At 41.5% G+C, this 20,700-nt stretch overlaps 1 protein-coding gene across 5 annotated transcripts in view; it reads left to right on the forward strand.

The window, feature by feature from the left end:
- DCLK2 (doublecortin like kinase 2) overlaps positions 1-20,091 on the forward strand; it is a 482,935-nt gene extending 462,844 nt beyond the window's left edge. For 4 of the 5 annotated variants that reach the window (XM_069242636.1, XM_069242637.1, XM_069242638.1 and 1 more), the window contains 2 exons: positions 12,107-12,220; positions 18,615-20,091. In XM_069242636.1, the coding sequence (XP_069098737.1) occupies positions 12,107-12,220; positions 18,615-18,830 (330 nt within the window). In that variant the 3' untranslated portion in view covers positions 18,831-20,091. Of the gene's footprint in view, positions 1-12,106; positions 12,221-14,760; positions 14,840-18,614 lie in introns of all 5 variants that reach the window. The other variant, XR_011205402.1, reaches the window with a different exon arrangement.
- The last annotated feature ends 609 nt before the right edge of the window (positions 20,092-20,700 follow it).

Consider the following 20,700-nt stretch of genomic DNA (forward strand, 5'->3'; position numbering starts at 1 on the left):
GAATGACTTGGTAAATTGATCACTCCCATTTTAAGGGGGCGACTGTGGCTAAATCGCATTTTTTTGATTGGACAGTGTATATAATATGCAACTGCTCAAGGACATAAACCCCGGCCTTGCACCAAAGACCATCATTGGGGTGCGTTCACAGTCCATATATTGTCAGTTCATCACTGTTCGGGATTAAAGGAGTGTAAAAAAGATATTGTGGTCCCAAATGCTGGTAATAGCTGTGGCCTCGATGGCTCTAAGATACATGACACTTGGACCAATATAATGGAAGTTAACTGCGAAGCCTGTTTGTGAGAGGTACCAGCCTGGTAGCCTCATTTCATGTTGTTTAGGCAACTCTGTATTTGGACTTGACAGGACTTTGCTATTGTTTGGTAATTCTGTGGCGGAGCTCACATTTCTCAAGGTAGGTCATCTGCATATGGCAGAATGCTAAGGTGGGTGGACCGGGGACAGCAAGGTAAATTGCTTCTAAGCCGAACTTTGCTTAACTGGTTTCCTGTTTTCAGCTATATTTGTTGCAATAAGATCCCCACGAATGTTCCAGATGGGGTGTGGGAATGAGCTAGGGGATTTGTTTTATTTCTACTGTGGTTTTAGAGGGCACATCAGTAAAAACCAATAGCCTATTTCACACAGTGAGCGTTAGCAAAGAATCCTTAACCTGCTGTCACAGTAATGGTGGGATGTGCTGTGGCTACTTCCCGCCAATCCTCATTGTGCCATGTCTTACTCTTGTTGATCACCGCCCTTGTATTACGAAGAGAGGGGCTGTCTGGAAAATGGCACATGCGATGGCCTGGTGAACTGCAAAGAAATGTTTAAGCACTCCCCTCCCAACGCCTTCTGCTTTGAAGCAGTAACACCTGACCGTTCACCTGGAGCTTCTGCATATGATACCAAAGCAACAAAATAAGATTAAAAAGTGGGAACATTGGTCTGTTTAACGAGGAGCAATTGGAGTCATATTTCATTTTAAGTAACAAATTTATTTTTCTTGCATGGTTAATTAAAACCTTTGCAAAACAAACTCAAATGGTATAAAAACAATAGAGAAATCAGAATGTAAATCAAATACAGGGTTCTGGAAAACTTCCATACAATACTTAATTTACCTAAAACGTGAGTTGTTCTTAAAGTGCCAATGTGCCAGTGCAGTAAAAGAAAGCACCACTTTTTCCAATCGGTGCCCATTGATGGATATGTTTGTGTTCATCCTGTCACGAAGGACTTGTTTGTTGAAGGCTGCTTTGTTGTAAGCGAGTATTTTTGTCGTGTTAGATAAAAAGTGGATGGTTTTAACTTTAAATCTGATTATGTTCCCTTTGTAACACTCAATGGCAGCATGTCTGAAACCACATACTCACGAGTGATTGAAATGAGGGCGTAACAAGGGCATGCACTCTGAAAGGAGTGCAGGGCAGCTGACCTGCGGTAAGGAGTTTTGTCCTTTTTGGTCTTCGTGTTTTTTCTGAGGTCTTTACCAGCAATATAGGCCGGTAGCCCACTGTGAGCAGGCCACCAAAACACTGATTCGTAAACTGGATTTTGGTGACTTTCAGTAGCAAACTGTCCAGACAGAGTTACCTGCCAAAACAACAGTAGCTGTTGATCATGATCCAGGCGTGAGCTCTCTTTGTTCACCCGATTTTATTTTGAAGGAACAATAGGTGGTGCACTGAGTTATTTATTTGTTTTTGGAAATCTGCAAATGAGAGGTTGGCCCCATACCTGCTACACTTGGTGAGCTGTTTATAAAGTAGACTCTAACTGCAGATTTCCTGGTTGGGTTTGATATTTCTTGCCAGAGCAAGTGATCTAGAGAGGTCAAACTGGCACTTCCTGTTTGAAATATAATTTCACTAAGGCTCCTTGCCTTACAAGTTGTTGTTTGTGAGGCCAAACTCAAGTCTAATTTGAGCGAGTGAAGCATAGCAGGTCAGGCGGAAAAGCTGGCTATAAATTCTCAGGTTAAGAGTCTCTAACATGTTCGCCTCTTGGCCACACAAGGGTTTTGCACCCATAAGAGAGGGTTGCCAGAAGTTTGGCTTTCAGTGCTTTCTGCAACGGGAACATAGACTGGCCCCACAGACCTTATTTAATACTAAGACCACCGACAATATTGATGCTACCTTGTTTTTTAAGGCAGCTTTGCAAGCAGAAAAGGAACCTCTGAAGGCTAAGTCACCTTACTTATACTCATGGACCTGAGGAAGCCTTGCATTGTTTAAGTGCCGAGGGCCTGCCATTGTTGTATTTTTAGTGGATGTTACCGCATGTGTCTTCTGTAAGTTGATTTATAGATACTTTTGTGTTGTGTATCCCCCAAGAATTATTAGTAATCTTTGCAGGCAGACTTTGGTTCGACTCTACAATACTATGTCATCTGTGTAGAGAATATTTGATAAAGGCTTCCAGCCTAATTTTGGTACATGGGTGTTAGCTGAGTCCAATTCTGTTGGAGGATCAGGAATAAAGATATTAAATAAAATCGGAGCAAGCACACAACCCTGTTTCAGGCAAATATTTATAGTTACCTTCCAAGATATGCCTTTTGTGTTGCATAATTTAATCCTGATCCTTGTATCAGTGTAAAGCAGTTGGATTGCTTCCAAAGGTGTTTAAGGTACTCCCCAGTTGGCTGACTTCTGACAAAGCAGCGACCTGTCAACCCAGTCAAAGGCTACCTTTTGCTCGGCAAAGTAGATGTTCAGTGTTGTACTTGTTGGGATAGGCTGTATTTCCACATTTGTTAAATTATCAATGCTGGGACTGAAACCTGTCTGGCGGTACGGGAAGATGTCCTGCTCATCTGCCTCAGAGCATAGATCTTGTAGAAAAGACCGGCACAGTGTTTTTGCCTTGTCTGTTGAGTAAAATGATAAGCCGGAAGTTCAATGAATCCAATTTGCACCACCTTTGAGAACCGGATTGAGGATCACCGCTCTCCTTTACTCAGGAACAATGTCTTGTTCATGATGTAATTGAGTTTGGAATTAGGGTTGCCACCCAGAATGCCGGATCCAGCTTGAAAAGGAATTATGACAGACCGTTTGGGCCTGGAGCGTATTCTGTTTGACATTTTTTTTTTTAATAAAGATTTCAAGTTGCAATATGGCAAACAAGTGTTTCAACTCCGGTTTTCCCCGTCCGAGTCAAAGATGGAATGATTGATTTGGTTTTGCTAGCCACTAAATCACCTGACACCTTAAAATGCCTTTCGAGATGATGAATCTAAGCTTCCTTGCTAATGTACGAGTAATACCACCTTGTTCATTTTCCTTGTCACAGCCCTTATATTATGGAATTTTATGAAGCAGTGTTCTCCCTTCAACTGATACCACTCAGCAGTCACTGCAAGTCATACACTACTCAGGACCCTTGTATGATAAATGATTTTTAAATGCCACTTCAGATGTTAAACAATTGTTTGTTTTAAACTTTGAAATAACAGCTGTACCAGTGTCACTAAGAGCCACATTTTAGGATTAGACACAGGTGCTAACCGTAAAAATACCTAAGCTATTTTATTGAAAAATAAACTTTTCAATGAGGAGCTTATCTCCTTGGACCACATTAGGTCGGGAACCAATTAGTGGCTCACAGATCATACGGAAATTAGGCACACCAAAATCAACTTAGAAAAAAACAAAAAAGACCTAGGACATATTGGTACAATATAGTAACCATGCTGCACAACACCTGCAAAACATTAAAGCTCTGTCAGGGTACAACCTTGCAATACTCTTACCCTAGTGACAGTTCAAGCCTGCGCCGAAGGCCGTGGGATAACATCATCAAGCAACAACTTAGTAGGAGAGGCCAAGAACAATATCTCCACAAGCTACAAATAATGGAAACTCCACAGTTGAACGTATAATCAACTGCTGACACCAGAAAACGCACAGTTACAGAAATATGCCAAGAAACAAATATGTATGGAGCGTCGACAGGGAATAGTCCAGGCCACTGAAAGCATTGAATGAATGAATAAAGCGCACAAATACCTGAGGGTGTCTTAGCGCTAAAGGATCTACGCACAAATATAGCATCATCCTAAAAAATGATATCAACTTACCCGAAGTAATATTTCACAAGGGGACTAGATCAAGAGTATAAAAACGCCCCTTTACTGCAACCTGCAAAAACAATTTAATAAGAGAATATGTGTAGAACCAGGTTTTCAAAAGCTTGCAGAATTTCTGACAATTTGATAGATTTTTAAGTTGAAGTGGCACTTTATTCCATAGCCGACTTGCTGTGTAAACAAAACCACGGCCACCCTATGATGCTTCATTTATCTTGCTCACTGATACCAAGTATGATGCTGAAGATCTCAAATGTCGAACTGGGTTCTACCATCTGATTCATTTTGCTAGGTAACCAGATTTAGCACAGTATAAAGCTTTGTGGGCCAGGCACATTGCTTTAAAAGCTACCCGCTTTTTTATTGGGAGCCAGTGGAAGTCTTTCAGAGCATTTGCCGCTGACATAAACTTTGGCACTTTCTTGAGAAGACGTGCAGCTGCATTTTGCTAGTTTTTTTAAATACTGCTTGTCTTGTTCCCATATATAGAGCACTAAGTAATTGATCTTAGACTTGACCACAGCCATCGTTACAGATTTTTGGTGCTCGAAGGGAATATAAGGAAGCACTTTCTTTATAATTTTCAGTCGAAAGAAGCAGGAGGATGAAAGCTTGTTAACGTGCTCCTTAAAAGATAAATCCGTATTAAAAGAGATCCCAAGGTTCCTTACGTTAGAAGTCAGGATTGGAGGTGTTCCCGAATCAGGGGGCCACCAAGTGTGGCTCTAGAAAGTGGGGTCTTTACCAAAAATTAGCACTATAGTTTTATCTGAATTACGTTTTAGACAGTTAGAGGTCATCCAACCAGCTATAGCCTTCATACAGGTATTAATTCTCTCGGCTACTTCTTCAGCATTACCTGGGATCAAGACTACAATCTGCGTATCATCAGCATAAGCTGCTGAATTTGTTTATCCTGAGGGGCATTGTGCTATTTATCAGCACACGCCCCACTTTCCTAGAGAAGTGAGGATTTGAGAAGGGATCAAAGGTCTTAATGTAGAGAAGAAGAAACCCCAAAACAAATACATCCACAAAAGAACCTTAGAAGGTTGCTAGTAAATGCCTGGTGGGAATTTTAGTAAGGCAATTGATGCAAGATGATGCTCTTAAGAAGGATGAAGCATAGTGGATGGAAACTCAAATTATCCCAGTAGTCCAGTATTACGTCCATACCCCATTGGCCAATACTTCCACTGAACTCTGGACCGCTTCAATTAAGTCACGAAACTGACCACCAACATTTGGCATATGATTGTGTGAACAGCTCTGCCTAGAAAAGCCACATACTTGATATCCTGCAGTTGCTTTATATACCAAACACAGGAGACTGAACACTGTAACTAACACTTTCAACATTAGGGTTAAGAGATAAAATACCTTGCCTTTTCTGCTAATAGCCGAAACTGCACCACCAAGCAACAGTGAGACCTCCCCAAGTACTCATGTGATGGTCAAGGGCTTTGATATCTAGAGAGTGCACTTTCCTATATCAAAAGGCAAAAAGTATTGGCAACCCCGGCTGATCATGGGCAAATATCTTACCTTTTATCTGGGAAGGAAATTACCTTATCCACGGCCCAGGAAATACAGCCCTGTTCCATAAGCCTGACCCAGATAAAAATAAAAAGTGTTTGCTTGCAGAAAAAAATCGGAGGCTTTGGCTTCCTAAAAGCAAGTATGATAGCTTGGCCTCGCATTTAAACCAGGGTCTCTGTACATCCATAGCTAAAACCGTTACGCTAGGCAAGCATAAGTTCCATCAGGATTGACCTGTTGTTTTCTACTTTATCTGTGCGAGGCCATTGTATGTTTTTTCCCCAACATTATTTTTTCTAAGATTGGCTCATTTGTACTTCATAGAAGATTTGAATATGCCACGTTACACTTCCAGTATCAAAGAATAATGCCAGTTTCACTATTTGTAGCTAGATTTCTGTCTTACCCTACTAAGTGTTTTGTACATATATTTGTAGACTTGAATTATTTCATCTGTCATCTCACTTAACCCTCATCACTTCGTGTTGACGAGATGTTACTCAGATGTGATGAATGGTACCTGGGTGAACGCAATTCTGTAGTGTCATGTATTAACAAATATTTTTTTTTCATGTAAACGATCTGAGGAAAGCCGTTGTTTTATTAGAAATTTAAGACCCATTATTTAGGGTGGTCGTCATATAGACAGTCATTCTATCAATCCAAATTATTTTGCAATGTTGAGTCTATGAACACGCTCGGCTTCCATCCCTACCATTATTGTCTGTTGGGAAGTATTCTGTGACTCTTCCTGTCCTTATGTGTTCTTATATGTGTACCTCAAGATTTTCAGTTTAGTTATTGTTATAAATCTATTCCTCCCGGGTCTAAAGAGGCTGCTATGTTTACTATGTCACTTGCTGTGTGCCAGTAAAAAAACGGGAAAAAATAATAATTAATGAAAATCCATAAGAGAGAAGTTGCCTGATACTCAATTCCAGACATCATAAACTAACATAGTATTGACAAGTCTAATAAGCAGTAGCATGTGAGGAAATAGTAGAGGGGCAGCTCCTTATTTGGGGTCAGGGAGATTCGCCATGAGACGGCAGGAGGGCAACGTCAAACGGGGACTCCCTTCACTCCTGTTCCAATCCACTACCTTCTATCCATAGAGCATTGTTCTGTTATAGTTCAGAATTGAAAATGGTGCTTCACCCCTGAGAACCTTTCAACTTGAAAACGAGTTTTAAAGTTACTCAACAGTGAACAAGTTGTCTCAACTTTTTTCTGAGGAGCTTTCAAAACGGTCTCTCTTGTAACAGCAGTTCATGCAGTTCACCTTACTGGCATAAAAGTCAAGGGAATCCCCCGGAACCAACGGCTTTAACTCTCACCTCCCATTCAAACTTCAGTAACAGTTGCTCGGCAACCAAGCTAATGGACTAATTATTGATAAACAAAGTATCACAGAGGGAACATAAAACAGCACGTAGAAAATACCAACTGAAGGTACCTCCTCGTAAGAGACCTGAGTACCACGAAGAGAATTACCTCAACTTAGTGTCACAAGATCTCTCAGAGCTGGGTGGGGTGCAAGAAAATCAGTATTTCAGCAAGGCAAGCCTTCAATTACTCGACGGGATGATTTAAGTAACTTTTGTCTCCTCCAGCAACTAAGAGGGGGTGTTCAACCTGCACAGCCAGGTCTCGATTTCCTACAGAAAATCAAAGAGTTTCAGCAGTCCAGCCTCCTCTCCCCCAAAAGAGTTTTACCTAGAAGGGTGCAGGAGGGAGCTTGAAGCTACACAGATGGTCACTGTTCCTATTTTGTTTCTCACAAAAATGTAACTCCGTGGTCTGTGTTTCATCAAGACGTGTCACTGAATGTGCCAGCATCCTCGATAGCTAGAGTTCTGATACAGCAGAGCGCTGCGTGTGCTATGGTTATCATTATAGTGTGGCTCATTCTAATCTTCACATCCCAGAAAGAACCTTGTGAATGGGGTCTGGCAGAGGCAACATATTTATTAAGAAGCAATCAGTTGATTTTACAAACTTACTGTAAATTACACTTTGTAAATAAGCACAGTGTGTTGCTAAAGAATTTTGGTCATATTCCACACTTATCCACCTCACCAGACTGCATAATCTTGAATAAACAAATACTTCTCACTAGGACTCACCTCCCTTGTGTGCAAAAACTGAGAGCGTTTGGCAAGCTCTATCCCATTAACTGATCATTTACATTTTAAAACAAGCCTTGACAGAGCCAAATCGTCATGCGTAATACACGCTAGCTTTGATTCTACACTAAATCTTCATTATTTGATCTTTCAGATATTGACATGTTTTATTAAATGATACCTGCGAGAAATATTATTTATAATTGTCTTTAAAAATTCAAAACTTGCATGAATTGGACGATTCTGCAACTCCCAGAATATATAATTTTAGGAGTAGATGGTAGTCTCGTTTATGCCTAGAAATTCCTCAGTTGGAAGATAGTTACAATTTTACTGTGCATGGCTAAGCAGATGATCCTGGGAGTGTGGGGTACGAACAAGGCTTGCAATCGCATTCAGCTGGTACATAAGATTTGGGTGAAAATTGGAATGGAAAAGATCTCTGTGATATTATAGCATAAGGGAGAGGACTTTAAAAAGCACGGTCCATGTCTTTCTTTCTTGGCTGAAGAAATCAAAGAATTGATGTGCTCTAGGTACCTCAGGGTGATGCATTGGAAGCTCTAACGCACAAATGGTACGCACGCGGTGGTGGCCAGGGGTCTTCACAGGCATCTTGCTTCCACCAGGGCACTTGACACATGGGTCAACTGAGGGTTCTTCTATTTGTTAAGCTGTTCCTTCTCGTGATTACTATCCTGTCGGCCGTTGGTTGTAGGCAATCAATTGTCCTGTTTGTTCAAAAATCTAACTTAAAAAAAATTAACATAAAAAATTGCCTGTTAAGTTAAAAGAAACTGCCTGTAACCTTGTCAAGTTTTTAACCATTTTTTAAGTTTTAAATATTTTTATAGATATGTCCTTTTGAAAGCAAACAATTAACAGTCTTGCAGATATTCTTTTGTAGGTGAGGTGTTATCTTTATAAACTGAGTTTGATATTCCAGGTTTTAAGAGAACAGGGTTAGTTCCTTGGGACTCTTGCTCAGTTCAGCCCAGTTTGGTGGAACTGAGTTTTTGTCTGAACTGGGTCTGGTCAACAGCAGCAACAAGCCAGTCTAAGAACATTGTGCCATGTACAAGTACAGCAACAAGCCTCAATTTTTCTCTCTCTACAAATGACAAAATTAGCACAGTCAGGATGGTCTTAATCTCTGGATACACATCTGAGTTGGAGCTCATTTGGGAGATGCTTAGACATGTAAGATATGTTCATAATCAATGGCTATTTTAGAAACATTGTTATTAGCCCTAATGCAATAATTGATGCAAATATGTTTAAAAGTTTGTTTTTGAAATCAGCATCTCGCCGCTTACTTATTTTGGTACCACACAGTTTGCACAAATGAACGATATATATGATTTTGAGTAGCTTATTCAGACAGGGTCACAGGAGAATCATCTTTGACATGATCAATCAGAGGACTGATAGCCAAGAGATTCATGTTGCAGGAGACATGGGCTCAGAGAGTCTGATCAAAAGCAGACTCATTAAATAGTCTTCTTCTAAAACATAGTGACCTAGGTGGTATGAGTTCCACACTCATGTTCCTAGTGTACTAACTGCAGTGAGAAGTAGCCGTGACTTTTTCCAGTGGACTGTGGTGCGGTTGTCCTCCTCTCTGCCATAAAGCAGTGCAGATATCCTTGTTGACATGCCTGTGACACGTAAGGCGGTTCATCCTTCTCCTTTGGTTAAGTGTGAGGCGAATCGGAGAGGTGACTGTCGCACAGACGTTGTCCTTCCTCACCACAATCCCCCATTAAATTAAATTTTACGTGAGGGATACAGGGTCATGCAGGACTCCTCATCTACATATATGTGACCTATGATGTATCGGGGGTTAATGATGAAGCTGAATCAAATGAATTTTAAAACTGATTTTCACATTATAATGGGCAAATAAAATAATCTATCTGGGACTATGTTCTTTCATGTTATTAAATAAAGATTCACAAAAATGGAAGAGGTTTTTCTTTATTTTACATCAGATTGCCACATTAAATACTAATGTTCACTTTATTTGGGTCACGCTATAGTTAATACAAATAATAATGTTTGTAATGCCTTTATCTCGTTTGAATTTGTGTAGCATTACTGATGCCAAATTTAATTTAGAATCTGGAGCCCAGAAAAATGCAATTCCTTGTTATAGTCCACAAGCCGGACCCTACATTTGGTTTTATCTGCTCTTATCGAACCACAGATTTTTTTTTGGTACTTTTTTCTGATCATTTTTAATTTCAGACCTGGCTCTTAATTTACTCCTGTACAGAAGCAGACAGGGCACTAAGTAAATGGATGTAAAACGATGTGGGACTCTTCAGGGTGCAGGTTGTATTGAAATCTGTATGTCATGGGCAAGAGTTGGGAACCACTGCAGTGACAGATAGTTTTTGTGAGTATATTAGGGCGGTATCATTGGTCACAGTATAGTGGATTTTCAAAACTACTGGGCGTATTTGCTGCAAGGATTATTTTCTGTAATGCAGAGTTTACTAATGCATTTACGAGCCCATACAGCCAGTAATATTTGGCAAATTTGTAAAAAGGAAAGTAACAATTAAAACACATTCAGCAGCAGCTGTATTTTGAATAGTGTGTACTTTGTGGTTCGCTAGACCCTGTTCCTGGGATATATTTTGCAAAGTGGTTGAAAATAGAGGGAAGAAGGAAATGAGCACATGGGGTTTCTAAACTCACCTTTGTCTGTAAAGCTTGTGATCATTTCCGAATATGGATGCTAGCACCCCACATCTGCCCCTCCTCTAGTTCTGCCTCTGTACAAGTGTGTGGATCAGAAGAGATTCCTCAGCTTGCTTCCACTCCTGCTTTTTTTAAACTTTTGAAGGCTTGAGGGAGATGGGGGAAGGAGACACCAGGATCCATTCCTGGCTCACAGACCGATGATGTATTGTTCCTCTTATCTCTCCTATTAGGTCGGGCGCAGAGACTATAAGAAATGATATCTCATGGTAGTAACATGAAGCTTTCTCTATTGGTCCAAATGTAACATCTTTTCCCGTTCAGTTACTGACTCGCGGGAGCCAACATCTTTGTTTAATTTTTTGTCATGTGCAATACCCAAAACAGGATATGTCTCGTGCATCTGCAGCTGGATTCGAAGGGGGATTCTGCCGTCAAAGGTTGAGTTAAACTGCGCAGCTTAATTCCACATATTCCCAAGCATATAGGTCCAAAGTTAGTGATAGTTTCTTATCTTCACAGTAGTGCCTGTGCCACGAGTACTCTGTGGATCAATATGGCATGAGTGGTACCAGTCATATGGGCTCCCCACGTTTGTCTGCATTAACCATTGTGACTTTCTACATCATTGTCATTACTAGCATTGTCATATAAAACATTTTCAGTGACCCATAATAACTCCTAGCATTTCACAGCAAATCCCAGTCAGGTTACGGCTGTGCGCATCAGCGCACTACGATACATATCAGCTCATAGTATGGACTAGCTCCTCCCCGACCTTGTCCAGTACCTTAGGCCAATTCTTCATAGCCATAAGTTTCTGTTAATACCAGCTACCTCAGATGCCTCATCCTCGACACGGCCGAGCAAGTGCCAGAATAAGTCATTAGTACAGCTGCCATTCCATCAACCAATGATCTCACTGCTCCCCTCCCACCACTAACTGCACCACTGGAAGCTTGACATCCTGGACCCTGCTTCACACAACCACAGAGTTATCTAGAAAGGGAGCAGGGGGACCAGGTTCAGAAGGCAGGGTGTGGGGGCCAGCAGATGCCATGGAGCAGCAGCATGCTGTAGTCCTGCACAGACATATCACATCCCTAACCTTTGCTGCACCGGAGGGTTGAGACACCGCACAGCACCCGTCCCAGACACAATGACCTCCCTTACTGTGTAGCATAAGGTTAAGACCATCTTTGCATCAGTTCCGTTATTAAGGAGAGCTGACTTCTGCAACACACCCCAAATGCCTTTTTCGGACTTTTTAAAGTACATTGTCTCCATTCTGAATAGCGGGGTTTCCAAGCAGTGCATTTAGACAGTGCATGATGGGTGGGGATCTTGGGGCTTCCTTGGGTGTCTTGAAACTTCAAATCAACATTTGTACTTAATTTGTACACTGGAAAATGTAGTTGCTTAAAATGTGGATATTCCCTAATAATTTATAAAGTCTATTTTCAAAGAGGGTTAACATTGTCTTCAGTACATTACAATACACATTCCCTTCCCCTGGGCTCCCTTAACTACAAAGATTCATGTCCCCAGACTGCTCTGCCTGCCAGTGAATGATTCCATTGCAATGTGCTCCTGAATTTACAAGCAGAGCCCTGTTTTTGTTTGTCATTCTCTGCAGGATGATGCATCCCAGGAGAATAATTTGCAGGTGGAGGTGACAGGTAAACTGCGGCAGCACTTTAATTCATTACCCAAACAGAACAACACAACGGCGGGTGTTTCCGTCATCATGGTAAGCAATGTCCTAATTTGATCACTTAGCAAATAAAAAAAACTCGGTCTTTTGTTGCTTATCTGAAGACGGTTTTCCCTTTTGTATTATTTATCCTTTTGATATGATTCTTTAGTCAGACGCAGATTAACTGTTAAGAAAGCTGTTCAGATTTTTACAATTTTTGGAGAATCTGATAGAAAGTGCCCTGATCGTGCACATTCATTCATCAGCAATAACCACTTTTCATACATAAAATGTCAGGCTGTCTTAAAACCGGTTGACAAACATTTCTGAAAAATGTGCAGTGAAACAGTGGCTAGGAGGGACGATCAGCCAGCCTGAGGAGAGCTGCCTAGGTTGATGAGCAAAGTGTTCAGGTCTTCCTCTGTCCAACTGAAAATGTACAGTCTATGCCTTTAAGTCTTCACAGTACAGAGCCAAAGTTTACTTATGGGTGTCAAGTTGTGTGACCTCACTTTATCTTTGCTGAGCATTTACAAACGAGGTAACATTTGTTCAGTCCACCATCTTATTCTAGTGCACCCGGTCCCAGTGTCGGAACCAGGTGGGGACAGTACTGTGTTCGAAAAGGAAAATGTTACCTTGTTTCTAGAACATAGCACCAAAGGAATGACTGCATAGGTGGGACATGCCCTTCTTATGTTAACGTCCGTAAGATGCTCAAAAAGATGGCATAGCAGTGACAAACTACATTTTAAAATATATTACTTAAGTCCTAGAAATCTATCTATTACTACAGCATGTTATTTTCTGTTCAAATCTATAGAAGTAACAATGTGGGCCTAACTGCAGATATTACACAAGTGTGTGTTGCCTTCTAGTTTGGATTGGCTGTTAGGGGGATTTAGCAAGTTAATCACTTTACTTCTACCCATTTGTGATACAGTAAGTGATTAAATCCGCAGAGGTCACGTTTCTAGGAAAATATACTTATCAACCAACTGCTCTCCCCTCTCTTCTATCCTAGGAAAACCAAAACATAATTAGTCCAAGTAAATGAAGTCCAAAACAAAATTCCTTTTCATTTCACCACTCAAACTGTAACATAGGTTTATTGACAGTCCCATTTGATACATGCTTCCCAGCCACGAGCATGCATAGACTATCATCTGTATGGTAACGGAGGTCTGAGACACACTGGATCAACTCATCTTTCAAAATCCTACATCTCAGGCAGTGTGGCAACTGGTTGGCTGCAGATATGGGTCTCCTAAATTTAATGTATATAATAAAGACGAGAAGTGGGCAAACATCCCCTCAGTCAAAAACAGAGCATATAGAGCTAGTGAACGTGCAAAACGCCTCTCGCTGGGCTGTCCCTACATTTTTCACACTTCAGAATTGACACACGCCTGAACAGCTCATTTGAAGCCTCTCAATCTCAGTAGCAGGTAAACCTTTTGAGAACAAATATCAAGACAAGATTTGCAGTGTTCGCTCAGAAGTGTCCTTTGAGGTCCTTCCCAGCGAGGTGTGTGGACAGTGGTGCATGCGTTACTCATGACTGATGTAAGGAGTGTTTGTCGGTTGCAGCTCCATGAGATGACTCGGGAGTTGTCTTGCCGTTCTTGATACTGTGATGCATGCATGTAGGCTATTTAAAGGTTCTATGAGATATTTTATCAAAGAAGTTACCTCATCTTCAAGATCTTTCTCAACAAACTTAATTAGGGTATTTTACCTGTAGTCATGTAATTAATATGCGGAGTGCTGATTAGCACCTTGCCCTGGGAATCACTATTTTTAATATTTTTTCTTGATGGTTCATGCATTTGAACAACTTAAAAATTGAAAACCAACAATTTTCAAATGCTTTCAAAATGGGCATGTAGACATGTACGAATTCAGATTTGTCAATTTACGTGAACGTTCCCTTCCCTGGATTTGTTTTTACAACACCCTTTTTGAAGAATCCAAGCTTGTGTTTTTTTTGTGGAGACGTTTGCACTCCTTCCCTCATACTGTCTACTCTTTTAGGAGGTCACCAGTTACTGGCTAGTCCTTGCACCCTGTCCTTTTAGACTTGCTGGAGATGCAGTGAGAATAGAATTGACAGCTTCTGAAACTTTTGTTTTCCAGTTTCAAATCCTTTAGATATTTTTGTAGATTGTCGTTTGGCCCATTTTCAAATTGCTAAAATAGTTTAAAAAAACTAAGACTTTAAAAAACCTAAATTAAGAAACAAACTATTACAGGATTGGAACACCGGTTCCATTATCGTCCCTGCAATTATGTTGAGTCAAATTTACATTTGCTGAACTTTACAACTTGTCAGCTGCTTTTCACTGATTTTAATTTCTTCAGGTTACAATTCGTCAGGAAGACCTAATCTGCCCTGGTGCACGTTCTGTTAGAAATGTGTTTTAGTCCTGTTGGTGTGTTTGATTTTCCAGCATCTTGTGCATGTTTAAAGGAGACCAATGGGGATGGTGCGTGCTGGGTGGGCTCTGAGTCAGCGCCACCTCGTATTGTGTTGGGGGTGGTGTTCTGGGGCAGTGACGTGAAGCTGATGCTTTTGTTTACTTCTCATTTGACAGTTTGATTTGGTCTTGTAAAGCGAGGCCTTTGCGCCTTTACACCCCGAGACCCAGGAGATCAGCCTGAAGCAGAGGCCTGGTACATAAAAGACACTGTATTTTAATCGACAGCCCCTCAAGCCTAACAAACTTTCCTTCTCCAGGCTGCATGTCTATTAAACCTGCTTCTCGGCTCCCACAGGACCGGGCTCTTCGCTTCTCTGTCTGGGTCTCTCTTTCATACTAAATGGCGCTTTGGGAATCTTTCTTTAAAATCGCTTCTCTCGCCCAGATTTTCTGGCTCACTGCTTATGCAGCTTGCAAGAACAACATGCATCCTTTTCCTCGAGATTATGAAAATGTCACCGATAAATTAGCTACTTTAGCTTCCCTACGTCTAGACTACAGTATTTCCACAGCCTTTAAGGGACCTTGAAAGGGTTATGTTGTGGTATGATAGCAAGCCCCTGGAACAAATGCCATTTCAGGCCGGCCCCAGGTAGTTTGCAGGTGTTTCCTGCTAGGAGCACTGCCAGTCTTCGCAGAAAAGATTTGATTGGCAGCAACATTTGCATAGTTGCTGCTGGCGCTGTGCAGGCACTCTGCCCTGGGCGCTCAGTGAAGAGCAGGTGGTCGTCTTAGCTAGTTTTGATGAGAAGCCGCTTTTACTATGAAGAGCGTTGGTGACCCAGAGAGAGATACATAAATGAATGTGAACGTATTGCAAGGTGTTCCTTGCCCCTCGCTAAGTTGCAAGGAAGTTCAACAGAGGCTATTAAACTCTAAAGTCCACTCTTAAATCTGGAAGAAATACATTTATTTAAAAAACGACCTTTACCATCTAAAATCAGGTATACTGACTTGTTAGGTATATTGCCTTGTAATGGCAGCACTTTTCTTTAAAAAAAGATAAAGGTGGCATTAAAATGTGCTTAACCAGTACGTTTTACAAAATGCGGTGCAGTAGATCACATAAAGCGTTTGAATATAGTAAGCAGGCGGATGTTTCATGCATATGGCAGTGTTAAATGAGGGGAAGGCAGGTCCACAAGTTGCTAGACTGTGGTGCAGCAGCGCCACGTGGTGGAAGATTACTAGAGCGCCTCGCGATTCCAGATTTTCGTTTCGCTGAGTGCCAAGCTATTATTGTAGAAATGTCGCGATGCTTAAAATAAACATTTTGTGTGTTGTTTTCTGAAACTCTGTTTTTTACATGAATAAATGATAAATGTTGAAATTGTTAGTTCTGCTTAAAGTAAGTGTAGTTTCTGTTCCTCGCTTTTTTCCTGCCTTCCTTCCTCTCTCCCATCCACCGCCTGCATTGCTTTCCTCTGAGTAGTTCCAAGGTGAGGGTATGTACTAACTGCATCTGAAATGCTGTTTTGTTTTCTGGCTGCACAAATAAATAATGTTATACATTTATTGGGTAAATGAAGAGAAAAGGAGAAACTAGATCCCTCTTGTTATCAGTCGTATGGTTTAGGTGAGGCACGAGCTGAGGCAAACAGTTATTGATCACGAACCTTGTCCTAAACATTAAAAAAAAAAAACAGGAAACTGCGGACTCTATGAATGCATCTGAACTGCTGCAATCTAAAATGCTCATTATGGGTCGCTGCTCTTCCATCACGAGTCTTTGTATCGTTGTTGTGTCGCCTACAGGTGGTTCTCAAAGTGCAAAAAGCCACTATCGCGGACATGGTAAATTCATGGAAATTGTTGGTTGAACAGTATGTCTAATGGTGGGACTCTGAAGTCTGCTCCGGATCCTTCCCCTTCCGGAAGCATTGGCAATCATGCTACTCTTAGTACCATGCGCCATCTCTTAGCAGCGCCCATCGGGGTCGCTGACCCTGTAGGTACCGGGGATTAATGTGTATCTCCTGCATACATATTGTAGCGCCCCGTGCTGGCCCCAGTGACTGCCTCTCTACCCTCCTGCCACAACAAGGGTATTGTTACTTTGAACCATACAACCAACATGACTGAATTCAGGCACAGTTGTGCCAGGCCTGCTGTTTTCGGATGGTTTGCTGCCTGTACAACGACGGCCTTTACATTATGTGGACGGTTTGCATGCCTCCTCTGTAAGAATAATGTTTGTTAGAATTTCCTCTGTAGGTGTACTGTCCTTGTTGAGCTGTGAGTTGCAGTGTCATGTTTTTTGTGAAGTGTTGACTAATGTGGCAGTGGGCCAGGTCTGTAGGCTTAGCCTCTGCCCCACCCTCAGCTGTGTTCCAGTGTTAAAAGCTCATAGAAGGTCTCCCCCTCTCGTCTGTTCCGATGTTGCATGAGGCTGTTACTATGCTTCGTTTTTCGTCACCCCTCGTCTGTCACGTCAGCCATACATTTCAGGCCGATTCTTGCATTCCTTTTGACTCTTATTACATTTTCGCCATTGTTTCACTCTTTGAATGTTCACTTTGGAGGACATTATGCCACTGACATTGTTTGTTTCATTCAGTCAACCAGATCCTTCATCTCACGACCCCTTTACACGCCTTCTTTAAATGCTAATCTTTTCCCTGGCTTAGTTAGTTTCACAGAAAGGAAAATAACATGTTAATATGTGTTAGACTCTGTTATACCGGTATTACAGAGGTGGTTTTTAAAACCCCTGCTGGCATCTTCCATTTTCAGGGCCTCTCTGGTGAAAACAAACAAGAGATTAAAATATTGATTATGTAACCAGTATTTGAATTGGTCCCAAAAGTAGTGCTGTTGGTGGCTTTACTTAGTTGGGGGATGTGTATGTCTGCAGTGTATTAGTATAGTAGGAATGTGCAGAAAGGTTCTTAAAATAGTGACCACTTAAATCCGCCACTTGCCCCCATCCGGTGCCGGATTTAAGTTGTTCATTAGTGGGGAGAGCGTTTTGACCTCCTAGAAGTGACCATACAGCAGACCATCTGTCCTGAGAATCTGTGGGGCTAGGACATTGTAGTTTACCCAAGATATCCGACCACTACTTTGAATTTAAAGGGTTTTCAACTGAGACCTTGAAGCTTCTGTGTGAAGGTCACCATTTTGAGCCTTGCTATGGTTTGTAGAGGCATATGCACTTTTCTTGAACTTCTAGGTACTGTTGTCACGGACAGGTCTGAGCTGAGATGTAATGACGAAGTTATTTTAAGGTGCCTGTCTAAATCTTTGTAAGGAGATGTTTATGTAGATATTAGCTGCATGTTTTCTTTTTCTAGTCTGTTGTCATATGCTGTCGTTACTGATGGATACCCACCGCTGTATACAAGGCAATAGGGTAATGAAAATCACAAAACCGATTGAATTTTGTCATATGCGGGCAAATTATCCTTATTCGCTCTGTTCCATGTCTGTTTGTTTTGAATTTGTCTTTCTTCCACTTTCCAAATTTTCAATTGCTCTGTATAACATTTATTTCTAATTGCCATCTTTGGTCCACGCTTACCCCATCCTCAAACTCTCCCACTGTGTATGTCGCTTCCATGCACGCCATGCAGCATGCTCCCTGCACCAGCGTTTGAATTCTTCCATTCCACCGGTAACCTAGGTGGGAGCTGTTGCACTCCAACGAGTTCTCCCTTGCACAAAGGTTTGAGGTAGAGGTGGTGCCAGTCCTGAGATATGCTTCACACCTCCTTGATGTTTGTTCAAAGAAACAGCTGTAGATTAGAATAAGGTGAATTCTCTCTTTTTAATAAATAGGATAACAACAAATGAACACATGTTGTTAGTGTGATTGTTTATCTACAAGGCAAAGTTGTTAGAACAAGAGGATTTTCTCCTTTTCTCTTCATAGTGCATGCTGCACAGTTTCGCATACTCTGCTCTTCTAATGAGATGATCAAGCATCAGTCGATGTAACTGACCTTGTCTTTCAATGGCTTCTTTTCTAGAACACAGCTCTAGATAAAGAGAAACAGATGCTCTGCACTAAACGTCAGAAGGATGCGGGCAAAACCAAGATGGAGCAAGCACGCGTAACCCTTATTGCGGCTGATGATCGTCACAAGTCTGGGCCGGTGGCCGTCTCTACTGATCCCACTGAGCCCACTCTGCCCCCGCTGTCACTTGCCTCAGCATGTCACGAGGGGGTGGAAGAACTATACTGACCGCCTGAATGATGGCTAGACCAAGAATGACTGAAGCACACTACTGCAAGGAGACCCTCTCTCCCATCCCGTCCTTCCTCTCATCCCTGTTGTGTGTAGTTTTGTTGGTTGGTTAGACCTGCCCGGGCAGTACTTGGAAATGGGACGGTACATTCACAAACGTTGGGGTGGCAGGGAGTGGTGCTTTGAATATGTTTTCAGCTTCTTTAGAAGTTGACATTCTAGGTTGCTCCTTTCTGAGTTAAGAATTTTTCATAATATAGGAAATAAAATAGGTCTCCTTAACTTTTAACTGTAGGTATTTTTCTTTGTGCTGAAGAGCGTGAGATCTATTTGCCCTTTACTCCTTTCTGAAAACTTTTTTTTTGTGCCCGACATACAGCGGCAGTGCCATTACCCTGTCAGTGGGCTCCGCTGTCATCCACAGTTTTCACTGGATGCTGTCAATGGGTCAAGCCAGAATGGAATGTTTTTAGAAAAACTATAGACATTTTGGGGGAAATCTTCACATCGGGTTACTAGTGATTTTCAGAGCTCTGGAAACAATGCTGCCCAGGCTGTTTGGCAATGTTCAATTAATTAATATACTTTTGGTGGGGTTTTAATTTATATATAAATGTATAAATATGGGTATTTATTTGTACAAAGGTTGGAAGAGTGTCTTCTTTCCCGCTGTTATGTCTTGTTCCTCCCCTCTCACAAAACTGAAATTCCATTTTCTGTGCAAGCATCATGGCCATTGAACTTTTGCTTGCTGCATGGCGTACACTACAAGGGGTCGGGTCTCTCTGCTGACGGAGCAGACAAACTTGATCTGCAGTACTTGGGAAGTCTTTTGCTTGTTGGTGTTTTCTTCCTTTGTTATGCACTTTGGCTGGATTTGACAATTGAGAAGAAAGGATGCAGGTGTCATGAGTATTTCTCGTCCTATTTTTAAGGTACGGCAGAGCTACCAGTCAAGCTGGGTATGAGTAACAGTGTGATCTGAAAGCGTATTACATGGATAAAATATCAACTTTTCATCAGTCCTGCCCCTTAGAAGAAATCAAGTGCCTGGCAATCAGAGGCAACTTTGTTCTTGAACCTCAGTCAAGGCCTTGAGTTGAGGGTCCTGTGTTGTATTGTTTGGGTTTGGCTTCATTTATGTCATCTATTCTTTGAAAGCACACTGTCCGTGTTTTAGTTCACTTTCATTGTTAGTTTTCATTTTCTCTGAGTAGTGTAAAAGACATGCAATAAAAAATAAATCATTTCATTAAAACTGCAGCAAAGTCATTTTTTCGTCAAGCAAAGAACCCTGGCAGAGTATGTTGTTAAATACCAGCTCCGTTTTTCCAACTTTGGGTATTTGGCTATATTTTTTGTGTTAGGCTAACAATGTACTGTGCTGCAGGGGAAGAACATTAGTTATTTCATTTTTTTTTCTTTTCTTTCGTTGGCGCACTGGTTACAGTTCTGAGGCTGGGACTTTGTATTTTTGCAGCCATCGTCGTTTAGTGTGGATTATTCACCTATAGGCACGGCATCTTTGCTAAGGTTTAGCACCTATACAACCACATCCATATCATACCAAGCACAGAACATGGCAGTCGTGTAAGGTAAGTTAAAACATTGTTGCATCGATATTTTCAATGTCAGCCGTAGACCTATGGTATAGTAAAATAAATAGGCTTCTGCCATGTGGCTGTTCGGCACAGTTCCCTGTAGGAAATATACAGTGTACATCGGCGTTTGACCCATGTTGCGTCCCATATGCTTCATTCCATTCACCATATGCATTCAACCTTATCCTGGCCAGCTATGCCCTGAAATCCAGCCACGTTCACAAGGCTTCATTTTGCATTGACTAGTTATGGAAAAGCTCTACATT

The sequence above is a fragment of the Pleurodeles waltl genome, chromosome 1_2 (assembly GCF_031143425.1).
Source record: "Pleurodeles waltl isolate 20211129_DDA chromosome 1_2, aPleWal1.hap1.20221129, whole genome shotgun sequence".
In the NCBI taxonomy this organism is placed as follows: domain Eukaryota; kingdom Metazoa; phylum Chordata; class Amphibia; order Caudata; family Salamandridae; genus Pleurodeles; species Pleurodeles waltl.